The sequence below is a fragment of the Melanerpes formicivorus genome, unplaced genomic scaffold, assembly GCF_026170545.1.
Source record: "Melanerpes formicivorus ecotype bairdi unplaced genomic scaffold, bMelFor1.0.p_v2 SCAF_2, whole genome shotgun sequence".
In the NCBI taxonomy this organism is placed as follows: Eukaryota; Metazoa; Chordata; class Aves; order Piciformes; family Picidae; genus Melanerpes; species Melanerpes formicivorus.
The window spans coordinates 39,623,227-39,648,343 of record NW_027142354.1 but is presented as its reverse complement, the minus strand read 5'-3'; the positions used below and the strand labels follow the sequence as shown (position 1 = coordinate 39,648,343).

General features: G+C 41.1%; 1 protein-coding gene across 3 annotated transcripts in view; it reads left to right on the top strand.

Annotated features, from left to right (window-relative positions):
- The first annotated feature begins 1,455 nt into the window (after positions 1 to 1,455).
- Positions 1,456 to 25,117, top strand: part of BTBD9 (BTB domain containing 9) — a 142,942-nt gene continuing 119,280 nt past the window's right edge. Inside the window, exons 1-7 of one of the 3 annotated variants that reach the window (XM_068157500.1) lie at positions 1,456 to 1,633; positions 3,455 to 3,621; positions 12,053 to 12,263; positions 13,853 to 14,216; positions 16,320 to 16,584; positions 20,189 to 20,408; positions 24,884 to 25,003. In XM_068157500.1, coding sequence (XP_068013601.1) covers positions 3,540 to 3,621; positions 12,053 to 12,263; positions 13,853 to 14,216; positions 16,320 to 16,584; positions 20,189 to 20,408; positions 24,884 to 25,003 — 1,262 coding nt within the window. In that variant the 5' untranslated portion in view covers positions 1,456 to 1,633; positions 3,455 to 3,539. Of the gene's footprint in view, positions 1,634 to 1,658; positions 1,744 to 3,454; positions 3,622 to 12,052; positions 12,264 to 13,852; positions 14,217 to 16,319; positions 16,585 to 20,188; positions 20,409 to 24,883; positions 25,004 to 25,117 lie in introns of those variants that run through there. The other 2 variants (XM_068157517.1, XM_068157508.1) reach the window with 2 other exon arrangements.

Here is a 25,117-nt window from a genome sequence, read left to right as displayed (position 1 = left end):
TTTTCAGAGTACAGGTGTGTCTGAAAAAGCTATTGACCCAGTACTATGGAATCCAGTAATTAAAACTGGGATAGTTTATAAATCAGATGAGTAAGTCCAAGGGTGTGCATATGCAGTTCAGTGGATAATTACATGAAGAGAATGGGAGGAGACTATGCTGTAGTTTCTTGGCTTAGTACTCAAAAGTTACTCTAAGCAGTTTACTAATCTTAGACTGACAGTGGGAGGTTTTTTTGTATGTGCTTGACAAAGTGTAGACAATGCAATGGTGACACAACAAAGAGGAAAGTAGTAAAAAAACACTGGCATCTACAAACTAGTCACAGCAGCAATGTGAAATGAGCAAGGTATATTGTTGGTTCGTTGGGGTTTTTTTGGTGTTTCCCCCTCCACCCCCCAAAAAAAGTTCTGCAGCTTGCCATACTAATTAAAATCAGTATTCATAGAATCATAGAATCAGTAAGGTTGGAAAAGACCTCAAAGATCATCAAGTCCAATCTGTCACCCAAGACCTCATGACTACTAAACCATGGCTTCAAGTGCCACATCCAGGGACAGTGACTCCACCACCTCCCTGGGCAGCACATTCCAATGGCCAACAACTCTGTGAAGAACTTTCTCCTCACCTCTAGCCTAAACCTCCCCTGGCACAGTTTGAGACTGTGTCCTCTCGTTCTGAAATCCAACAAACACCTAAGCATGATTCTTTTAACCTGCAACAGATGTTGAAGATTTCAGATATACTCTTTCAAAATTATTTAATGTTCTCACCAATAACCTTTTTTCCAAGGTAACACTTCTTTTATGCTAAATAAAGCATTGAACTAAGTAGCCTGTAGTGCTTTCCACTTGAAAGGCCTAAACGTAGCTTCATGCAGTACAGTGGAAATTAATCTAATGGTCATGTAAAGCCAAGCCCATGTTCTTTCGTATAGGCAGATGTTCTTACTCAGAAAAGCAGGATTCAGACGGACTGGCAAAGGACAGGAGAGCACAGCGTTACATATAAAGGAAACGGCGATAACGACACGGATAGCTAAACATCTATTACTGTTTTACAGAAGTTAGGCATTTCAGGGTCACTGTCGTCTGGACAAGTGCCGTGTTCTGACACATGCTGGCACCTGCTGTCAGGCCCGGCTGTTGCCCGCAGGCAGGAGAGTGCAGCCGTCGAAGTCCCACGGAGCCCTACCGGGGACATCGCTGTTTTAACACCCGTCAGAAAAGTTTTCCTTTGGATTGCGGAGGCCGCCAGACCCTACCCACTGACCGAGGGTGGGAGCCACGCCCGGCGGGCAGCTCGGTCTTCCAGCCCTCCCAAGGCCTAGCGGGCCCCTGCCAGAGGTTCGCCCGCGAGCCGCAGGCGCTCCTCCTTCGGCCCGGCCCCGCGGGTGCTGCTCTGCTACAGGTCGTCTCTGCCCTACGGCCGGAAGAGGAAACCAGGCGCCGCGCGAACGGAACTACGGAGGCCGAAGCGAGCCCGTGCCGCCTCCAGCACCGGTCCCGCGCCGTTCCGCAGGGCGCTCGCCTACGTCAGCACGCAGGAGGACGGCTGCTGTTGGAAACTGATGTCAGCGCGCCGAGTAACGTAGCGACGGCGCCGGGGGTGGAGGCCTTGTTGGCGGTGGGGCCGGTGAGTCCCGGGGGGAGGGTTGTGATCGGCCGCGTTCCTCTTGGGACGGAGGTTCGTAGCGACCAAGTGGCAGCTCCCGAGGCCTCCCGCATAGTGGGTTTCGCTTTTCGGTGCGTTGGTGTGCTGCCGCCGGTCTCCTACCGGGCGCGGGCACACTGACCCGGGAGCGGGCGGAGGCGGCGCCGCCGCCGGGAGCGCAGGCCGCCCCCGCAAAGCAGCTGGGTGCTTCAGGAGGTGGAGGGATTTCCTCTGAAGCGTCTTAATGCAGAGGCGAGGGAGAAGGTAGCTGAGCGGGCGGGGGTCGCCGCTCCGGCGCCTTCAGGCTTGGACAGGCGGCTGTTGGGAAGGCGGCGGCCCAGGCTACCCTGGACGCGACCTTGGGCGGGTCGCTCGCCCTCGGCCGCCTTCTCCTCCGTGGGTGTGATGCGTTTGCCTCACCTGCTTTCCCCTCTGCCTGCCCTTGCGCTTTGTAAGACCCTGTTGTAATGTTTTTCGTTTATCTCATAATATTAGTTCAGTATTCAGTATTTTGGCGCTTTAATAGTGCGCACAATATTCTCACAGGTTTTTTTTTTTCTGAGTCCTTGGTAGTTCTCTTGGAAGTTGCACACTGCTGTGATTTATAGAAACTACTTTTGATTTATATGAAGCCGTCATCAGACTTTAAATAAACAGACTTGTTAACAGCCTGTCGGTAATTTTGCTTGCTCAGCAATACTTTTTGCTTGTGCTGTTTTGTAAAGCATAGCACACAGATCCCTCTCAAAGCCCTGTGCAAGGGCTCACTTAATTATTGGGTTTTTTTTTGTATTTTAAGATTTTAATTTGAGCCTCCTCACTGTCTAGCTGTGTTGAGTGCATCTTCTGTTTCAAATCTGTAAATCAGGTGCTTGGAGTATACTGTTCTGTTGGGATCTATTCACTCAGAAACAAATAACTTCTTATAAATGCCTTATGAATGTATTTTGATAATACAAGTCAGTCTGTTAACATATGGTATTTGTAAGAGCAAATGTTTACATACTGCATATTAATCTCCAAAATCAAGAGACCTGTTTTCAACTTGCTGGATTAAGATATGGCTAATTTCCATTTTATGAGACTGTGTTCTCCTTCCTTAAACTTGTACTTTAAAGATTAGAATGTCTTTTATGGGAGAATTCGTAGATATAATCTATTTAGCAATGTAAAGACATCTTATTTTCCCTGTTGGCCAGGAAGAATAACAATTTATACTTGTTGAATGAGACTCATATGTATTTAAACAAATAAAGTCTCTGTATTTCTTCAGCCTACAGTTGTGTTTTTTCTGTTTGTAAAATTAAAGGTTCACACAGGAAAAAGATCTGCCCAAAGTATTGTAAAAAACGAACCACCAAAACTAAAACAACCACCCCGGAAGGCCTTTAGCTAAGCAAGGAGAACTTTGGATATGTAATGAACAAAATGTGTGTGATACAGTTTGTATAGACCTGGTTTAATTAGCACACCTATCTGGGAAATCAGTGTCCTCAGGGACATTAATGCTGTGCAAGAATTTCAGGACAGACATTTTGTGTGCTGTAATGGCAATATGTTACCCTTTTTGGGTTTTTTTTGGTGGTTAATAAAGTGAATTATCAAAATTAAATTATGATCACTTAAAAAAACCTCCACATCATCCTGTGTTCTAACATTATTATAAGCTTTCCCATAGAATGGAGGAGATTTTTATAAATGTCTTTCCACACATACTTTTACTGAGAAATATGCATCTCTCACTTTCTCTATAGGCTACAAACCGCCAAGTTCTGATTGTATCTATCTCATATCTTGCTTCAGGAAATGGTACAGTTGTTGCTGTACAGCTGGATGTTGCTGAATAGTGTTTCTATGAGCTTGCTGTTCAATCTCTCTGTCGTTCAGAATGGCGAAGAACCCTAATTTTCAGGAAGTTAGTCATCTGCCTGCAGGCTACATCCACTGTCGATCTTCAGATAGCTTTACTGGTGAGTGGATCAATGTGTTTTCTTGAGATTTTTAACTTTGTGGTTTATTTGTGTTCCATTTTATTCAGGCTGTATTTAATTAATTAATACCTATTTTACATGTGTTAATAAATAACCTGTATTTAGTATATTGTTTTTTGTACCGAACTAAACTTGCTCCTGCTCATATCTCAGAGGAATGTTTGAGCAGAAGTAGCACTATAGCACCTAAGTGAAGGGACTGTGGTTGTGCAGGTCAGCAGTGTGTAACTTCTCATATGCTTTAAGTTGACACATTGTTGCTACTTTGAAAATGCTGTCATTTTAATAATGTGCTGATTTACTATTAGCCAGAGTTAGCACCTGTTCTAAACTTGTCACAACACAGGGACTGGAGTTAAGAGTTAAATGTTCTGTGAATTTGGTTTCTTGATCTTTCACATTCCATAGTCCTACTGCTTTAATAGTCCTTTTATTGTTGAGTACTAAGAATGGTTGGTATTTTTGCACCGTTCAGTTACCATTTTCTCTCAGTCAACTTTCTTATTATTTAGAAGTATAAAGGAGTTTCTGTAGTGAGAGTTCTGACATAGTGTATTTATTTGGCTTATACTCTGTTTTGAAATATTTACTAAAACATCTTGTTTCCTGAGATGTTAGTTTATTGTGCCAGAACTCATGAGAACAAAACATTTTCATGTGAAGAAGAGGTGTATGGCCACTACATCCCCTACAAATCATACGATTTGAAGCAATGGCATTTTTAATACGTTAATCTTACTGTCATAGTCACAATAGAAATAGTAATTAAAGTTTTGCTGGAATTTACATAAAGTATAGCAAAATGATTAATGAATTACAAAAAAAATAAAATTAAAAACTATGCAAACCTCTTCTAATCAACTAAGAACCAGTTTCTATTTCTAGATAGAATAGCAGGGTAAGAGGATTTTATTTAAGAAAATTCCATTTGTGTAATTCTGACAAAATCTATATTACCTTGCTAGGTACAAACTAAATGATGAAGGAATTAAGTGTTTAAATGGTATGTAATTATTTCTTCAGTGTTTATAATCCAGACTTATTAAAAATCTTTAATTCTAGCAATAGTATATTTATTTGCATTTCTTTCTAATATTTCAGTAGTGTCATCAGTTAGGTAAACATTTTTCACTCATTTTATATATTTTTTTTCCCCAAATGATCCATTAACAATTCCTTAAATTCCTTTTTCTATGCCTGATATAAAAACAACTCTTTGAAACAGTGCTGTTTTTCCATGGGGTCTTAGACAGAAACGGTTTGTAGGCCTTCTAACTTAACAAATGTGCCGCGATTAAGAGACGGGACGCAGCCTGATGCAGGCCAAGTGTCCACTTTATTATGCAAAATCCTTCTACATAAAGCTAATACAGTGCAAAAGCAGTTTACAACAGGAACCAAGGACTCTGTTACATCAATCTGCTATATGCCTGAAGTCTTACACTCTCAGGTCATAATAACCATTCGTAATCAAATATCTGCCCTCCTCCAACAGCACTCCTGCACCGTGTTCCCATAGTTTACAAACCATCAAGGCCAGCACTGTCTCCTTCTTATCAGTCCAGCAGTGCTTGGAGCTCGGCTCTCCAAGATTTAACCCTTCATTTCCCCCTTCTGTTATATAACAAGAATCCCCTTGACAAAGCAATTAATCAAACTCTATAAGCATTACAATAAACAAGATAAAAAAAGTAGCAAAAAGAATAAAGCAGCAAAAGCATACATAATTGTTCTAAGAAAACTACAAATCCAGAGAGAAAGTCCCCAATTACCAAGCAATTTAAAAGATGAAGGCAATTTATGGTTCCAAGCAATTTCTGAACATCATGACATGTTTTCACATGTATATTGATTTGTAGAGACTGTGGAACAATTGTTTGGGTCCGAATTCTCCACCCTAAATATTTCCAAGGTGGTACATTCTGAATTTTCTCAGATGCTACACAAAAACCCACTTGAGTCACAGTGGATACAGTAAGGGCTACAGCTTTCTTCATGAGCTCGGGGCTTTGTGCTGCCACTAGAATGTCATCCATGTAATGATAAATCAGAACATCAGGAAATGCCTCTCGAACAGGACTGAGAATTTTTGCTACATACCACTGACAAATTGTAGGACGATTTTTCATTCCTTGTGGAAGCACAACCCAATGATATCTCTGCAAAGGTTGTTGCATGTTGATGTTTGGAACTGAAAAAGCAAATTTAAGAGCATCATTTGGATGTAAAGGAATGCTAAAGAAACAATCTTTTAGGTCAATAACAGTTAAATGCCAATATCGTGGTATCATTGTGGGTGAGGTTGGGCCTGGTTGAAGGCTCCCCATATCTTCCATAACGTCATTAATCTTTCTGAGATCATGGAGTAAGCGCCACTTGCCTGTTTGTTTTTTGACGACAAAAATAGGAGAGTTCCATGGACTCTTGGAGGGTACAATATGCCCTTTCCCCAATTGCTCTGTGACTAGTTCTTGGAGTGCGCAAGGCTTTTCCAATGGTAGGGGCCATTGATCCACCCAGACAGGGGAATTTGTTTTCCATGTTAACTGGAGGGTGTCGCGCACTGCAGTGGCCCCCTCCAAAAATGGGTGTTCATGGTCACCCCCCATTGTGAAAGCACATCACGACCCCATAGCACCATAGGCACAGATAAAAGGTTTCACAGAAGCTGTATGTCCATCTGGTCCCTGAATCTGAATGAAATTCAGGCTCTGATGACTTTCTCCAGCTCCCCCTATGCCTGCCAGCTCCTGAGATGCACTAGCTACAGGCCAGCAGGTCGACCATTTAGCTTTAGTAATCACTGTGACATCTGCTCCAGTATCAATAATATCACTAAGCACTATTTTCTGCTGACCATACATCAGGACACATTGACAGATAGGACATTTTTGAGAGATAGTCTGTACCCACAGAATCTGTGGATCCCCAGTAGACCCGAATCCTCCTTTATTTCTTAAAGGTCCCTTTGCAGGGGGACATTCCGATCCCAAGGGAAGCAATAATAGCTGTGCAATATGACTTCCCTTCGGTACCATGCAGGGAGGAAATGGAGTCCATGCCATGATCTGAATTTTATCTGTGCTGTCAGAATCAACAACCCCAGGAAGCATGAAAAGTCCTGATATTGTTGTTGATGATCTACCTAATATTAATGCCTGAGTTTTTAGTGGAAGAGGACCTGACACACCTGTTGGCACTAAATGTACCGTGGTATCAAGTGAAGTTACTGTGTCAGAGGTTGCCAGGTCCAGACCTGCACTGCCTGCTGTTGCTGGGCGGAGGTCAGAGATGTGTGTGCTGCTGGCATCTGACTGGCCGGTGACAGCTGGATGATTTGTGTTTGCGCGCGGCCCGTCCCACGCTCTGCATCCAGTTTCCCTGCGCAGGCTGCCCTTGAGAATTATACTTAGATCGACACTGGTTAGCACAATGCCTCCCCTTCTGGCACTTTGGGCAAATCCCGGGTGCCTTAGGTTTGGCTCCAGTATTAGCTACCAAACAATTCTTTCTGAGATGACCTGATTTCCCACAGCCATAACAAGCTCCTGTATTCGTTGGACCATTCATAGCTGCAAAAGCTGCAGCCATAGCTTCATACTTGTGTTCCATCATACCTATCTTATTACATGCTTCAATCATTTCTAGCAAAGTGGGGTTTTGATTAGGCAAAGATTTTAACAGCTTCTTACAATCTGCATTTGCATTTTCCACAGCTAATTTCAACAGTAATATTTCCCTTGCCTCCCCATTATCGATTTGGCGTTCTAAGGCCAGTTTAAGCCTGTCTATGAATTGCATATAAGGTTCCTGCGGTTCCTGAACGATATTTGTAAAAACTTTTTGTGGCTTTTGAGAGTCCGGGACTTTAAGAAAAGCCTTTTGTGCCTCCTCTCGCGATGCTTCCAGGGCTTGTCGCGGGCTTGCGCTGCCGGGTCGGTGTGTTGACCTGTGCCCATGAGGTGATCCAACGTGAGTGCCACTATAGCCTGATTGTTATGTCCCGCATATGTAAGTAAGAGCGCTTGGAGCTCTTTTCTCCACTGGAACTCCCATAAAGTATACTGAGACGGAGTTAGCAACAGTTGTGCTAGAGATTTTAAGTCGTATGGTGTCATTATGTGATTGTCGAGTATAGATGTTAAAAGATTATCGAAATAAGGAGAAGAGAGCCCATGCTCAGCGGCAGTACGACAGAGTTCTTTAATCACTGGGAAGGACAAAGCCTCCCATTGAGGGTTATCCCCTCTTCCCACGTACAGTACAGGAGCCATGATTCTTGCGGCAACCTCAGTGTCTCCGTCCTGCAAAGCTTGGCTCTTAATAGAAGCCCACACATCGTGAGGATCCTGGAGATGAGGGTCTGGTTCCCGTTCAGGATAGACAGGACCTGGATCTAGGAGGTCATCCTCGGAGGGGTATTCTGCTGCGTATGTACCCAAAGTCTCAGTCTGCAGCTTCGACTTTGGTGGCAGCTTAGAGGGTAATGGAGGAGGAGTCTGAGCTCCCTCAATACTCTGTTCCGAGTTCCCTTCTTGTGCTTTAAGCATCTCGAATATAATCCGCCACCGTGGGAGCATATGCTGCACTTCAACATTCCCTGTGGTAGCAGCATCCCATAACTTCATCCCCACTTGATCCCAGATTTCACTCGTAAACATGCTAGATATTGTAACTGTCGGGATGTTCTCCTGCACCCACTCCAGCATCTCCTTAAGATCACGGCCACAGATAACCTTGCCATGCTTTTTGAGGAGTTCTTGCATTAATTCATAAGCGTCTCTTTCTGAGGAGCTCTCCTGGTTCCCCATGTTTCCCATGGCTCACCTCTCGTCCAGCGGGAGGGATTGCTCTGGCCGGCTGGCTTTTCCTGCTTCCTTTCAGCAGCTCATTCAAAGTTCCGAGAGAATACACGGCAGGACACAGCTTAGCATTTCATCGCCCCTATCATGTTGGGGATCACCATTTGCCGCGATTAAGAGATGGGACGCAGCCTGATGCAGGCCAAGTGTCCACTTTATTATGCAAAATCCTTCTATATAAAGCTAATACAGCGCAAAAGCAGTTTACAACAGGAACCAGGGACTCTCTTACATCAATCTGCTATATGCCTGAAGTCTTATATTCTCAGGTCATAATAACCATTCGTAATCAAATATCTGCCCTCCTCCAACAGCGCTGCTCAAATGCTTATTGAGATCAATGTGATTTTAATGGTGCATCAAACTGACAGAGAATAATGTTTTGTTTTATTTATTTCTATGACATGAACTTAGTCACAGCAGCTGACTCTTGAAGCAGTTAATTAGCTCTGAGTACCTTTTGGAAACAGGTTATGGTGCTGGCAAGAGGCTTGTAAAGGGCTTGACCTTTTATTATGTAGTTAGTTAAGTGTTCCTTGACTTCAAGGAAGAGCAAACACCTGTATTCTCTGAAAGGGGTCATGTTATTTGATGACAGAAGATGCCATCAGGACCTTCAGGAAGGGTTTTGCCAGTCTTCTGGCAGCATCTATGTTTTGTTGTTGTTAAAAGTAACACTATGAGTTGCAGCTAGAAAAATATGTTTGGCTATACAGGGAAGTTGTGAGCTCATAGCAGCTTGTCACAACTAAAGCAGTTTTTGCTTTTTACTTCCTCAAGAAATGCACAGATCACTCCAGGATTGGCCAAATTGATACCATTAATTAATCCAGTCTGGGAACATCTGAAGTCATATATTATTTGTTTCTATAGTTTGAAGGCAGAACTGCTCTCCTTGAGTTGTTTTACATGGAAAATCCACAATAAAGCCCAAACTTGCATTGGAAATGTGAAGTAGTAAGGAAATTATTAAGTGCCTCTTCACTATGCTAGTGTTACCTACAGAAGATACTTAAGGCGTGTAGATAATTTCAGAAAGTTGCCAGTTTCCAACAGTTTTGAGTCATTCAAGTGTATGAAAGGTTCTTCAGCCAGACGCTTATTAGCACCTCTTGAGTCTCCTTTTCCCTGTGAGCAGCACATTGGTTGAAACTGGCAGTTTAGAATAGTGCATTGTGGCAGCAGTTTGGAGAGCATGAGACATTGAAATAAATTTGTCATGTGGTTTACACACACAGATTTCTAAATTTCTACTTTCATTGCTGCCTGTGTATCAGGGTCTTGATGTTCCTAAGGGCTGGCATCATCTAGTCCTTAACAAGCGTACCCAGTTCATACATTACTCTCTTCTATACATTGATTCCTCTTTAGAGAGAGTCTACCTATCTTTGAGAGGGAAATGTGCATTTACGTTTTATTTCTTTATTTAACCTGAAACCCTTGAGCTTTTCACCCAATTGGCACACAGCATCCACAGCTACTGGAAGCAGTTGATGGCATTCACTTTACTACTTACGTAGTCTCTCATTCTATGTGGACAGTACCTGTTCTTATGTTTTTAGATATAGGAGTGGATGAAGGAAACCACAGACTTTAAACCAAACATGTGCCAGTGTTTGTACATGTACGAAGTACTGTACATTAATTTTTCCAATCAAAATCAGAACTAGTAGAAGAGAGAGAGAGGGTACAGAGTTGCTTGACAATGTTCATGTGATTGCACGTAGCTGAGTTGTGAATGAGGATAAGCAACAGCAATTAAAAATGCAGAAGTCTTGAAGGAGTGTCAAAGCTTGAGATGTGCTGCTGAGTTACAGATACATCATTTTATTGGCTCATTTGATGTAAAGAAAGGTTATATTTTGAGGGCATTTCAATTATACTGTTGTCTCAGATAATTATATTGTGATAAATACTATTGCTAGTTAATCTGGCTTGTTACAAAGCAAATGCCACTGGAAATGCATGTTACATAAATCTGTCAGTGTGGAGTTGTCTTAGCTAATTGTAAATTAACCAGTACAAATAGAAGGAAGTCTATTCTTATGAAAAAAATCCTACAAATTGTTTTGGTGTCAGGATAGAAGGATAACTGTACCATATTCTGTATTCCCATGCTTATACTGCTTCCATTATCTTGGCCAGTATTGCTGGTACTGTGCCGCAGTGCCTACACTGGCATGTAGCTGCTAATTCCAATAGCAGAGACTGCCTGAAGAAAGCTGGGGTTTTGTTCCCATTTTTACTGTGATCTATATTATTAATTTAGTATGCTGTGTTGTTCTCAGATATTATTTTCTATTTCTATCCCTTTTTCTGAGTTTAAAGTTCTTTGGCACAGTTTCTACTGTATCTTGATTTTGGGGTAAAGCATTTCAAGTTATTACCAAAGTACTTAACCCTGTTTGCATGTTTTCTCTCTTGAGGTAGAAATGAAAGGAAACAGATGGATATTTTTTCATAATTCTTTTAAAATGTAGCTTAAAAATGCCCTTGTGTCATGAATCTTTCACCTGAAATATTAATGGTTTAGTAGTGAGTGTGGCATGAGCTCATCATTTCCTGCTTCTTGTGGTACGTTGTTTTTCTTCAGCGCTAAGTATGTGGCCATTTTGAAAAATGATTAGTGTCACTTTGAAAAAGTGACACAGAAGGTGTGTCTCAAAATATGGATGGTTATTATCTGAAACACCTGACCTCTTTCTAGTTAAAAGTGAGCTGAAGTGTAAAAATAGAAGCTGATTTATGACCTAGATTCTCCCGTGGATGCTCTTGCCTCTCAGACTACTTGCTATAATAAACCAACCCAAACAAAGCTAAAACCTCTTGTGAGTTAAGAAGTAACAAAATAATTCCATAAAAGATGTGACTAATGTATTTCTCTGTGTTGTACACTAGTGGACAGTCTTCTCCTTTCTATGACTGAGATATTAGGTGGGGTTTTTTTCTTACGTGTATGAGGAAACAAGAAGGCATCAAGAAAGCTGGATAGAAAGGGTGAGAAAATTGAATTGTACGTTGGAAAGCTTTGCTCTTTGACGGACTTTGTCTGTTACTTAGTAAGAGTTATCCTGCTTGTTTGTTTTCTCCCAGGTCTGGCAAGATAGTGGAATTCTGCAAAATCACAGATGTTTTTACTTAGCACTGATTATAGTAGAGGCTTGGCATTTGAGACTGTGCTTCTTGGTTGAATAATTTCTTTATAATTTAAGTGCATTTTAATTCAGATAAAATTGCTTTCTAATGGTAACTAATTAAAACTCTTTAGTTTTAAATTCTTTTTGTTGGAAGCCCTTACAAGTAAGAGAGTTGACAGAATGAGAAGGTGAAAGAATTCTCTGAAATATTTTCTCTTAGGTGGAATTGTTGATGCAAGCTGCATCGAGTCCTGTCATATATGAACTTTAACAGAAAAGCTCTTGGTTTCATTTTTCTTGTAATATATGGTAACTTACACTAGCCTCTGCTTTTGTAATTACAGCTCAATCTTTGCCATTTTTTAATATTTGTGCCCTTTATAATCCTGGTTGTTTCCTTTTTTCCTTTAGGCTATCAGTATCACCATCCCTCCAAGATGAGTAACAGCCACCCACTTCGTCCTTACACGGCTGTGGGTGAGATTGACCACGTTCACATTCTGTCGGAGCATATCGGCGCTCTAATGAATGGGGAAGAATACAGTGACGTTACTTTTATTGTAGAAAAGAAACGTTTCCCAGCACACAGAGTGATCCTGGCTGCTAGGTGCCATTATTTCAGGTGAAGCATAGCTTTATGTCAGCCTTGCAGAAAATTTTCATGCAGATCAGCAGATCAGATAAACATTGTTTCTCTATGAACTTTTCAGCGTATAATCATCTGTCCATTGAGCGTGACCTTTTCTGTGTGAATGTTTCCCAGCATATCAAATCATTGTGTCCAAGTATAAAAAGATAAATACCATGTCATGATGTTATTCTTTTGACCTTCATTAAATTGGATTTTGAAGCTAGTTTCACAAATTCAAGAGAAAAATAACTTCAGAACAGAAAAGTGCTGTAAAATTGTTTTGATTTCTCAGGTTATAAATGACGTGCATCTATGGAATATACTCAGTCTAATTTTGATGCATTGGAATTGAGTATTTGAAGAGGTCTGGCAGAGAGAGGTTAGAATATATATTTTAAAACTAGGAAAAATACTACTTCAACTCTTTTAAGAGCTGGGCATTTTTCACTCTAAATGTAATTGATAGAACTTCCTTGTAATCTTTTTATAGCTAATTTTGTTGCAGAGTTAGGCTAATGACTAACCTGAAGTGTGAATGCAAATTGTGTCCAAACCATCTATCATAGTTTAAAAAATGATTGTGGGTACTTGGAATTTTTTCTCAAGATTCAGGATTTCATCAGAGATACTGTGTGCTGCGTTTAGAGTAAGGAACTGTGGCAATGCCAGCGACGAGCAGTGTGAGCAATCTGGCAGTGCAGGCCTAGAGCCTGACATGGTGGTAGGCCATGCTCAGCATAAGTGCAGAGCCAGCTAGCAGTTTAGCAAAACAGTGCTGTGCCTGCAGCATGTAACTAAAACAGGGCACTGGTAGTTATAAACATAGAAAGTTATCTTGGAACAACAGGACATGCACCTGCATCAACAAACCTCGTGTGTTGTTAGTAGTTGGACCAATAATCTATAATAGTGCAATGTGTGGTCGCTCATAGGGAACCAGTGAAGCCATGCCAACAAGGCACTCCGAGTTTATATAAGTTGTAGAAGTTCCCTTGCTACACGTTTCTGCCTTTCCTTTCTCTTCTTCTGCGCTTTACTTTACTGTGCTATACTCGCACCATAGGCCTGCACCATAGGCCGGCAATACTGGAACAGTAAAGGAACAATACTCAATCATATTGGTCAGCTGTATTGACTCCGATCTCTGTCGTCTGTAGGAACAGAGATCAAAAATCTTGAGATTTGCTAATCTGCTTCTGTTGTGGTGGTGACCTATTTGAATTTTTTTCTTTGTGTTTTGTTTTTTTTCCCTCACTAATAGCAGTATTTTTTTTAATGCCCCCCCCCCAAAAGTATGTGCAAGAGTCATATCTCATTTTCTGCCTTGCAGACTTTTGTTCAAAGTGGGGGAGTGTTTTTTGTGTAGGGTAAAAAACATGATGCATTAGAATATTATTCTTGTGCAACCATTGTCAGAGCAGAGCTGCTCTTCAAATGCAAAGAATCTGGGTTTTTCTTTTGTAGATTTTTCAACCACATGCCCTTCGTATTCCTCTTGATGTATATGGTCATTGATTCCTTTCCCTTTCTACTTGGTTTTTATCAGGATATAAATTTCTCAAATTTTATCTTCTTTTTAGGGCATTGCTATATGGAGGAATGAGAGAATCTCAGCCTGAAGCAGAAATACCTCTTCAGGACACCACTGCAGAAGCATTTGGCATGCTGTTGAAGTATATTTACACTGGTCGTGCTACACTACGAGATGAGAAAGAGGAGGTTCTCCTAGACTTTCTAAGCCTAGCACATAAATATGGGTTTCCAGAACTGGAGGATTCCACGTCTGACTATCTTTGCACCATACTTAATATTCAGAATGTCTGTATGACATTTGATGTTGCCAGTCTTTATTCCCTCCCCAAATTAACTTGTATGTGCTGTATGTTCATGGATAGAAATGCCCAAGAAGTGCTCTCCAGCGAAGGCTTCCTATCACTTTCTAAGGTAAATCTTTTGCTTTCCCTTTTCCTCCCAGGAATGTTTATTCATGATAAAATACCAATGAGGACACCACACATACAAGTTAATATGTTGGTTAACAAGCATAATTTTATACTAGTGAAATTAGCAATTGGAATTGTCCAAGCCAAGCTGAACTGAAAATCCTGGTTATTAATTTGGAATTTTTTAGGTATTTAATTTTAACCAGTTGTGTAGCTAATTATAATAAATCAAATGGAGTACTCAAAGGTGGGAGCAGGTAATTTAATCTTAGTTTGTCTTTTTGTTTTTTTAATCTTTTCTTGAAACAATATAATTTGGCTTCTAAATGCTGCCCAGGGAATATAAAAATCTGAAGATAACAGAAGATATTCTATTATATTTTTGATATGGGCTACCTCACTGATGGATTGTTTCCTGTTGCATGAGCTAAACATTCTAGAGGTTGCTGTGCCTTCTAATGCTGATGGTCATCGTGTTCTGAGATTGCATTACATGGCGGTGTTGTGGGGTGGTGTGGGTTTTTCTGTGCATTGGTTTTGTAGTTGTTAGATGTATAAGTATTTGTGCTCTTGTCAGGCTGTTCTACGATGTTGAAATATTCCCTTTACTCTGGAGTGGTCTTTGAGCTCAACATAATAGCGACAGTATTTTCAGGTGGTGCTCATATGAAGCAACAGAGGATCCTGAGTAAAAATTGGTTTAAATATTATTTTTTTGAAATGTTTCTAGTAGGAAAGCTGTGATGGGTTTTTTCCCTTGAATAAGTACAAGACACTCTGTTTTGCTGACTAACTTACTAGAAAAAATACTTTATTGTCTCTGCTTGGTTCCGTCATGTGCTATTTGTTAAGTCTGAACTCAGAACATATTCTCAATGAAGAGGATAGCAAATGTTATTCATCAGGAAGTACATACTTTAAGACCTTTCTGACATAGCCAGTCCTGGTATATGTGAGAGATTTCTTCTTTTCTTAGGCAAACTCGTAATTCTTCTACTAGCTAAGAGAAAATCAAAAAGCTATTTCATTCTTTTTGTTCTCATTTTGCAGTCAGTGGATCTTCTGCCTGAATAAGAGCCACTGAAGTTTTCGCTTGCTCATTCAGAATTGATACCAAAAGGGCGGGGGGAACTCTGAAGTAGTTAGAAATGGTGTACAAAGATGATTCCAAGCCACACTTCATTGTTTTCTCATCAGTGTTCTTATGCCAGCCTAAGTTTAAAGGAATGCTTTGAACTATCCTACCAAATTGCCAAATCATGTCTTATATTCTAAAGTAAATGTAAAGTGGTTACTGGAATTAAATTGATTTGAATAGATCTCCAAACACTTCAATTTTGAATTATTTCATGGAATCATAGAACTGCAAAGGTTGGAAGAAACTTTTGAGTTCATTGAGTCCAGCCACTCGCCTAGAGCTTGCAATCCTAAATCCCATGAGTACTGCTGAAACCATACTACTGAACCATGTCCCTGAGCACCATGCATATTTTAAATATCTCCAGGGATGGTGACTCTACCACCTCCCTGGGTAACCTATTCCAACACTTGATAACCCTTTCTGTGAAGAAACTTTTCCTAATATCCAATCAGGACCTCCCTTGGCACAACCTGAGGCTGTGTCCTCTCGTCCTGTCACTTGTTGCATGTGAGAAGAGACGGAATCTCACCTCTCTCCGACCTCCTCTGAAGTAGTTGTAGGCAGCAATAAGGTCTTCCTTCAGCCTCCTCTTCTGAAGACTAAACATCCCCAGTTCCCTAAAGTGTTCCTCATAAGATGTATTCATCACTTTGTTCGCTCTTCTTTGGACATGCTTCAGCACCTCAATATGCTTCTTGCAGCAAGTGGCCCAGAACTGAACACAGCATTCGAATATGACTCCTTTTTGTTTATTATGTTACTTGTTATTTACACGATGGAGTCTTTAATTCTTGCTTGATTAACTAAAACAAGCTACAGTTTTAGATCATCACTCCTTTGGAGAAGATTTTTAATAACAAGTTAAAATACCTATTAATTTTTATCCCCCTCCTTTTTTTTTTTTTAATTTAAACAGAAAAAATTCTGTTCATTTGGTTTGGTTGGTTTGTTTTTCTTTTCCAGGCTGCTCTGTTAAGTATTGTACTGAGGGACTCATTTGCAGCTCCTGAGAAGGATATTTTCCAGGCTTTGATGAATTGGTGTAAACATAACCCCAAGGAAAACCATGCTGAAATAATGCAAGCTGTACGTTTGCCTCTAATGAGTCTAACAGAACTACTGAATGTTGTGAGACCTTCTGGATTGCTGTCACCTGATGCCATCCTAGATGCCATTAAAATTCGTTCAGAGAGTCGGGACATGGATCTCAACTACAGGGGCATGTTAAGTAAGTGTCATGTTTTTTGGTTGGGTGTATTTTTTCACTCTGACAACTGTGGTTGACTGGAGGATATGGTTAATTTGAGTCCTTTGCTTTTACTGTGTGTTTTAAAAGGCTTACCTAATTAAGTATCTTCTTACGTACTGTGCTTTCCATTTCTGTTTCTCAAATAGTATAAGTCAACACATTTTCTTGCTTTGTATCTCAGATATGGCTCAAACCTGAATGTTGTATACATGTGTTTTCATAGTTTCATAGTTTCATTCAGGGTTGGAAGGGACCACACAGATCATCTAGTTCCAACCCCCCTGCCATGGGCAGGGACACCCCACACTAGATCAAGCTGGACAGAGCCTCATCCAGCCTGCTCTTAAACACCTCCAGGGACAGGGCCTCGACCACCTCCCTTGACAACACATTCCAGGGTTTCACCACTCTCATGGTGAAGAACCTCCTCCTCACATCTAGCCTGAATCTCCCCACCTCCAGCTTCATTCCATTCCCCCAGTCCTGTCACTACCTGAGATCTTGAGAAGTCCTTCCCCAGCCTTCCTGTAGGCCCCCTTCAGATACTGGAAGGCCACAATTAGGTCACCTCGGAGCCTTCTCTTCTGCAGACTGAACAGCCCCAACTCCTTCAGTCTGTCCTCATAGGAGAGGTGCTCCAGCCCTCTGATCATCCTTGTGGCCCTTCTCTGGACACGTTCCAGCACCTCCACATCCCTCTTGTAATAGGGGCTCCAGAACTGGACACAGTACTCCAGGTGGGGTCTCACCAGGGCTGAGTAGAAGGGGAGGATCACCTCCCTCGACCTGCTAGCCACACTTCTCCTGATGCAGCCCAGGATCTGATTGGCTTTGCGGGCTGCAAGTGCACATTGAGAGCTCATGTTGAGCTTTTTGTCCACCAGCACCCCCAAGTCTCTCTCCTCAGGGCTACTTTCCAGCCAGTCACTGCCCAGCTTGTATTTGTGCCTGGGATTGTCTCGACCCAGATGCAGGACCCTGCACTTGCTCTTATTGAACTTCATGAGGTTGGCTTGTGCCTACCTCTCCAGCCTGTCAAGGTCCCTCTGGATGGCCTCCCTTCCCTCCAGCGTGTCTGCTGCACCACACAGCTTGGTGTCATCAGCAAACTTGCTGAGGGTGCACTCAATGCCCCTGTCCATGTCACCCACAAAGATGTTGAATAAGACAGGTCCCAGGACTGATCCCTGAGGGACTCCGCTTGTCCCTGGCCTCCACTGGGACATGGAGCCATTGACAGCCACTCTTTGGGTGCAGCCATCAAGCCAGTTCCTTTTCCATCTAGTGGTCCACCCATCAAACCCATGTGTCACCAGTTTGTTTTCCTAGAGGAAGTGCTATTTTAATAGAAAAACTTGTGCTAAAGCATTGAAAACAAAAGTGCCTTAGCTATGGAATATATGGTATTTAATTGATTTTATGTTGATGGGGGCTTATTTTCTACTTATGAAGGTATTCACATTTTCTCCATTACTTTTGATTTTTCCCTTACTTTTTAGTGTAAAAAAGTCTTCCCAAATTGTATTAATAGAAGTCTGAAAAGCGAGAAGCCTTTTGTCTGACTTTTGTGCTTTCTGTTAATTCAAAAAGATTATCTAACACTGACCTTCAGGAAGATACTGTTACTTTGCTATCTAGTGTGTGATCTACAGTGTTTGCCCGTCACCAAAGAATAAAGTTAAAATGTTCTTTGAGGGTCTGCACTGTAGTCTGTCAATCACGTGGGATGAGCTCTCAAAATAAATGCTGTCTCAGAACTGTCTATCTCCTTTGTTCCTTTTTGGAAGTGACAGATAGTAATATTTAAACAGGAATTTACTATTGGAATATTGTAAAAGTCTTCATGCAAGGCATTCCATTGGCAGTGCAGTAGATAAATTTGAAAAACTAAAGCAATGGTTTTTTGTACTACTTTTTTCTGCATATTTATGTCTCAGTATGGTCCCAATCTCAAAGTTTTGAGCTTTATCAAAATCACAGACTTTTAGAGCATGGAATTTCAATGTTGTTTTAGTACTAGTTCATGCTCTTGGGACTTGTTCTGTTTATGGAAACACCGGTGACCACGTTGTTTCATACTTGTTCTATTTTATGTAGTAGTGCTACAACACTTAATATTTTACCACTTGAAATTCTATTCTTTAGATGTTAAACTTAACATCCTGTTAAAATTGATAGTTGTGTTGCCAGCCTGCCTGAGCTGTCCAGGGGCAGCTTTTCATCATTTAGCTTTCAGATTATGTTTCCTAGGTTCTCTTCTCAAACAAGACTGTTAATTTTTTTATTTATTTTTTTTTTTTAACAGGATGATTCACCAATGATTTGTTTTCTAGTTAAGAGTTAGGAATCATTATCCTCAGCTATATAGTGGGTTTATTACTGTGAAATACTGTCCTAAAAATCTTGCATTGAACCATGCTAGGTCAAGTAGGCAAGTCTCCCATTTCTTTCAGGATTGTTTAGCTTTGCACAGTACTGGAAGCTTGTATACCTATCAAAATAGATTGTATAGCTATGCCACTCCATGTGTCACTATGCAAATTCTTAATGCATCTACATTATAAATATTTTGTGTGATTTGTAACTTAATTCTACTTCAAAGAACCAAAATACTCCAGCTGATACTAGAACAAAAGAATTGGGAAGATCAAAAAATAAAGTATTAGAGCTATGGTTAGAAGTTGATCATAGTGAGAGACTAAATTGACCAAAACTTTAAAACCAGGTTGAAAGTGATAGTTGGATGAGGAAGGTGCAGTAGAATTCTGAGAAATCATGAAAGGGACTGAGGATATAGGCAATACGTAGACTAGACTAGACTAGAATAGAATAGAATAGAATTAACCAGGTTGGAAAAACCTTTGAGATCATCAAGTCCAACGTATCACCCAACACCATCTAATCAACTAAACCAGGGCACCAAGTGCCTCATGCAGTCTCCCCCTAAACAACTCCAGTGATGGTGACTCCACCACCTCCCTTGGCAGCCCATTCCAATGGCTAAGAACTCTCTCTGGGAAGAACTTTCTCCTCAACTCAAGCCTAAACTTCTCCTGGTGCAGCTTGAGACTGTGTCCTCTTGTTCTGGTGCTGGTTGCCTGGGTGGAGAGACCAACCCCCACTTGGCTACAACCTCCCTTCAGGTAGTTGTAGAGAGCAATAAGGTCTCTCCTGGGCCTCCTCTTCTCCAGGCTAAGCAACTCCAGCTCCCTCAGCCTCTCCTCACAGGGCTTGTGCTCCAAGCCCCTCACCAGCTTTGTCGCCCTTCTCTGGACACATTCCAGCAACTCAACATCTTTCCTAAACTGAGGGGCCCAGAAAGGGCCCCTATTATCAGTACTCATTATTACCATAAAAACCATAGGGGGCATCAAATTAATTGGCAGATACAAAATTTCTAAAATGCCTCTCGTTCTGTTTTTGATTGTTACTTCTTTTTTGTTTTCCTTGAGCATGTGTTTGTGGACAAGAAAGGATACTGGCAATAAATGTTTGTTCTGACCTAGTACAGTTGATGTTCAGAACATCAAATTTGCAACATGCGAGTGTAAAAATTAAGAGCTTTTTTCCTTTTTTGTCTTAGTACCAGGGGAAAATATTGCAACGATGAAGTATGGAGCACAGGTAGTAAAAGGGGAGCTGAAATCTGCTTTATTAGATGGAGATACTCAGAACTATGACTTGGATCATGGCTTCTCTCGACACCCGATTGATGACGACTGCCGTTCTGGAATTGAAATCAAACTGGGCCAGCCATCAATAATCAACCACATACGAATACTCCTGTGGGACAGAGACAGTCGGTAGGTGCCGAGTTGACATGAGAAGTGAAGGTAAAGCATTTTCCACTGGTGGTAGTACATCAGTGTGAAAAAAATAACTAAATGTTTTATAAACCCAGCATGATACAGTGTTGGAAATAACAATCACAGAATTTATTTCAAAACACCCTGGTTTTTGCATGCAGATTTGGTTACTTACACTCCCGACCTTATTTTGTGATACTAAACTACCTCTTAACATTTCAGCATATTTTCTGTCTTTGTTACTTTGTATTGCTAATGAAAGTTTACATAATTTAAATTGTCATCTTCTGTTTGCTACTTAGTTTACTTTTATTTTAGTTTGAAGAATAATATTCCAGTTGTTTTCTAGAAACCATTTTTTTTACATATTTACAGGCCAGACATTGATGGAATGTTTCACAGAATGTTAGGGGTTGGAAGGGACCTCAAAAGATCATTTAGTCCAACCCCCTTGCCAGAGCAGGATTACCTATACCAGATCACACAGGAACACATCCAGGTGGCTCTTGAATATCTCCAGAGAAGGAAACTCCATAACCTCTCTGGGCAGCCTGTTCCTGAGTTCCATCACCCTCACAGAGAAAAAAATTTCTCCTCATGTTTCCATGGAACTTCCTTTGCCTCAGCTTCCACACATTGCCCTTTGTGCCTCTTGGCACTTATCCTTTACGTATTTATAAACATTAATGAGGTCACCCCTTAGTCATCTCCTCTCCAAACTAAATAGCCCCAGCTCCCTCAGTCTCTCCTCTTAAGGAAGATGTTCAGCTCCATTAATCATTTTTATGGCTCCATAATCAAGAATTTCTGGCAATTTCAGAGAGCTTATAGCTGGTAAAATGCCTTCATCCGTAAGGCATCAATTGGCAGCTGCTGAAACTCAAGAGTAAAACCTTTCTCCTTGGGACAACTTATTAAAAAATATTTGTTGCTTGATGTCCTTTGCCCTCCTCTGAAATTTGTAGAAGAAACAATTCTTACTGGCAGAATATCAGGCAAGTTGAACCTCTACTCTAGAGATTTGTGCCTTCATAAAATATTGAGGACACGGTGGGTATAGGATCTTGTTTCTGTGTCATCCTGTTTTTTTGTTTTATGTAGAAAGCTTGCAATTGGATTTTCTTTTGCTTCTTACTGGATGTAGTACTGGAATGGTCAGGCTGCACCCCCTACCCCAGTAACACTGTCTATTAAAAATGGGAAAGGAAATATTTATAGGCATTGGTCCATTTGTAGGATCCTCAGCATACGATATTGACATACTGGAATGAGTTCATCAGGACACAAGATGATGAGGGCTTGAGTACATAAAATGTACAAGGAGATGCTAAAAGAACTTGCTGTTTTAAGAGAAGAAGGCTTAGAAAAGGGAATTTATTGCTATCTTTGCCTGCTTAATGGAAGAATATAGGAAATACAGGGCCAGACAGAGGAATCTTGCAAATGAAAGTGCTGTGGAGAGTAGCTCTCCAATTTTACTCTGTAAAAAAATATGCTGTCCTTAAAAAAAGTAAAAGACTTAGTGGTGTGCATAATGGAACTGTATTTTTGAGATAATTTTTCTTTGCTTGGTACCTTCAGAAACAAACACAAAGAATCATGTTGCATATTGGCTACATATTTAGATTATTGCTGTGATGGTGGTGTGAAAATCTCTGGATTATCACCACACAGAGGACAGACAGTAACTTTTGGATCAAACCTGCTTATACTCTAAAATGCTGGAGCCTTGTTTGGTCACATATGCATAGAACAGTAATAATGATCTGTGGAGGTCCCTTCCAATGCCAAACACTTTGATTCTGTGATTAACAGTGTTGTCTAACTTCTTAGGACATTTTAAACAATGCAGCTATAGATATCTAATCCTTGAAGTCCTCAGCAAAAATTGGGAATGTTAAGAAGGGCACTAAAGTTTAACAAAAAAGGTCTATGTAGAGCTATGTAAATGAACTTTTTTAGAGGTCATTGTGAAAGGAGGATAGGAGCTACCATGGTGCTGTTGAAATGCCTGTCAGTGTTGCAGACTTGTATGTTAAGTGTAATGATACGTTCTGAAAGATTTCCTGATTTGATGATCCACAAATGGAGTTTCTGTTTCATTCTGAGTATTACTGTTGTAGGAATAATATGAAAATAGCAGTGACTTTTGAATAGAATAGAATTAACCAGGTTGGAAAAGACCTTTGAGATAATTGAGTCCAACCTATCATCCAACGCTATCTAATCAACTAAACCATGGCACCAAGTACCCCATCCAGTCTCTTCCTAAACACCTCCTTGGGCAGCCCATTCCAATGGCCAAGCACTTTCTGTAAAGAACCTCTTCCTAACATCCATCCTAAACCTCCCCTGGTGCAGCTTGAGACTGTGTCCTCTTATTCTGGTGCTGGTTGCCTGGGAGAAAAGACCAACCCCCAGCTGGCTATAACCTCCCTTCAGGTAGTTGTAGACAGCAATAAGTGTCCCCTGAGCCTCCTCCTCTCTGTACATTTTAATTTTCTGTTTGCATTTTCCTTCTAACAGCAAATAAAGTAGACATAACTGATAAGCATAAGGAGGACACAGATTGTTGGTGAATTTTTTTATTTTTTTTGTTTTGTTTTAGTTTTGCTGAGATAATTTTGGGATGTGTAAGTAATTGGTGACTGACTTAACAGTGTATCATGAAAAACCAAAGGAGTCTGAAGTGAATAACATCAGTGAGAAATTGATCATAAATTTATTTCGAGAGAAGGATTTGAATTTGCAGTTTTGACCTCCTAAATGTTTTTTTGTTTATTCATATGGGAATAGAAATAACTCTATCAGTGGTGTTTAGATTTATTCCTTACAGAAGGAATACAAGTGATTATTTATTTGTATGACTGAGTGGAAAGTCTCCATTGTAGTTTTTTGAGAGACAGTGGTATAATTAGTGTGGATTGTGAGTGTTAGGATATTTTAAGTCATTCTGAAAAATGGTAGAATAGAATAATCCAGGATGGAAAAGACCTTCAAGATCATCGTGTCCAATCCATCATCCAACACTATCTAATCAACTAAACCAGGGCACCAAGCACCCATCCAGTCTTCTCCTAAACACCTGCAGTGATGGTGACTCCACCACCTCTCTGGGCAGCCCATTCCAATTGCCAATCACTGTCTCTATGAAGAACTTCCTAACATCCAGCCTAAACCTCCCCTGGTGCATCTTGAGACTGTGTCCTCTTGTGCTGGTTGCCTGGGAGAAGAGACCAGCCCCTACCTGTCTGCAACCTCCCTTCAGGTAGTTGTAGACAGTTTAGTTGGTTGGGTGGTGTTGGATGATAGTTTGGACGCAATGATCTTGAAGGTCTCTTCCAACGTGGCCTATCCTATCCTATCCTATCCTATCCTATCCTATCCTATCCTATCCTATCCTATCCTATCCTATCCTATCCTATCCTATCCTATCCTATCCTATCCTATCCTATCCTATCCTATCCTATCCTATCCTATCCTATCCTATCCTATCCTATCCTATCCTATCCTATCCTATCCTATCCTATCCTATCCTATCCTATCCTATCCTATCCTATCCTATCCTATCCTATCCTATCCTATCCTATCCTATCCTATCCTATCCTATCCTATCCTATCCTATCCTATCCTATCCTATCCTATCCTATCCTATCCTCTGAGCCTCCTCTTCTCCAGGCTAAGCAACCCCAGCTCCCTCAGCCTCTCCTCATAGGGCTTGTGCTCCAAACCCCTCCCCAGCTTTGTTGCCTTTCTCTGGACATGTTCCAGCAATTCAACATCTCTCCTAAACTGAGGGGCCCAGAACTGGACACAGGACTCAAGGTGTGGCCCAACCAGTGCTGAGTACAGGGGCACAGTGACCTCCCTGCTCCTGCTGGCCATGCTATTCGTGATGCAGGCCAGGGTGCCATTGGCCTTCCTCCCTGCTTGGGCACACTGCTGGCTCATGTTCAGCCTACTGTCAACCTGTACCCTCAGGTCCCTTTCTGCCTGGCTGTTCTCCAGCCACTCTGACCCCAGCCTGTAGCACTGCATGGGGTTGTTGTGGCCAATGTGTAAAACCCAGCACTTAGATGTGTTAAATCTCATGCTGTTGGACTCTGCCCATCTGTCCAGCCTGTCAAGGTCCCTCTGCAGAGCTCTCCTACCCTCTAACAGATCAACACCTGCCCGCAGCTTGGTGTCGTCAGCAAATTTACTGATGATGGACTCAATGCCCTCATCCAGATCATCAGTAAAGATATTGAAGAGCAGGGGGCCCAGCACGATGTAATGTAACTGAATGTGAATTAATTTTTAAAGCTCGTTTGAAAACACAGACTTCCTCTACATATCTTAGATACAGGTTTGTGAGTAGGAACAAATAGCCTTCTTTTCAGCATAACTGAAAATCCAGAAGAAAGTGTAAAATCTAATACCTAACATGTTACTGCTTGTATTTCTAACCAGTGGTTTTTGACAATCCATAGGTCTTATTCCTACTACATTGAAGTGTCCATGGATGAGTTAGACTGGATTCGGGTTATCGATCACTCTAAATACCTCTGTCGTTCCTGGCAGAACCTGTATTTTCCTGCCCGTGTCTGCAGGTTAGTTCATCAATGTAACATTGCATGGCTATCATTAAATGATATAGAACCAGAGTAAGTTGCTAGATTTTGATGCTGCATTATGTATTTCTGATAATGTACAATATATACAAC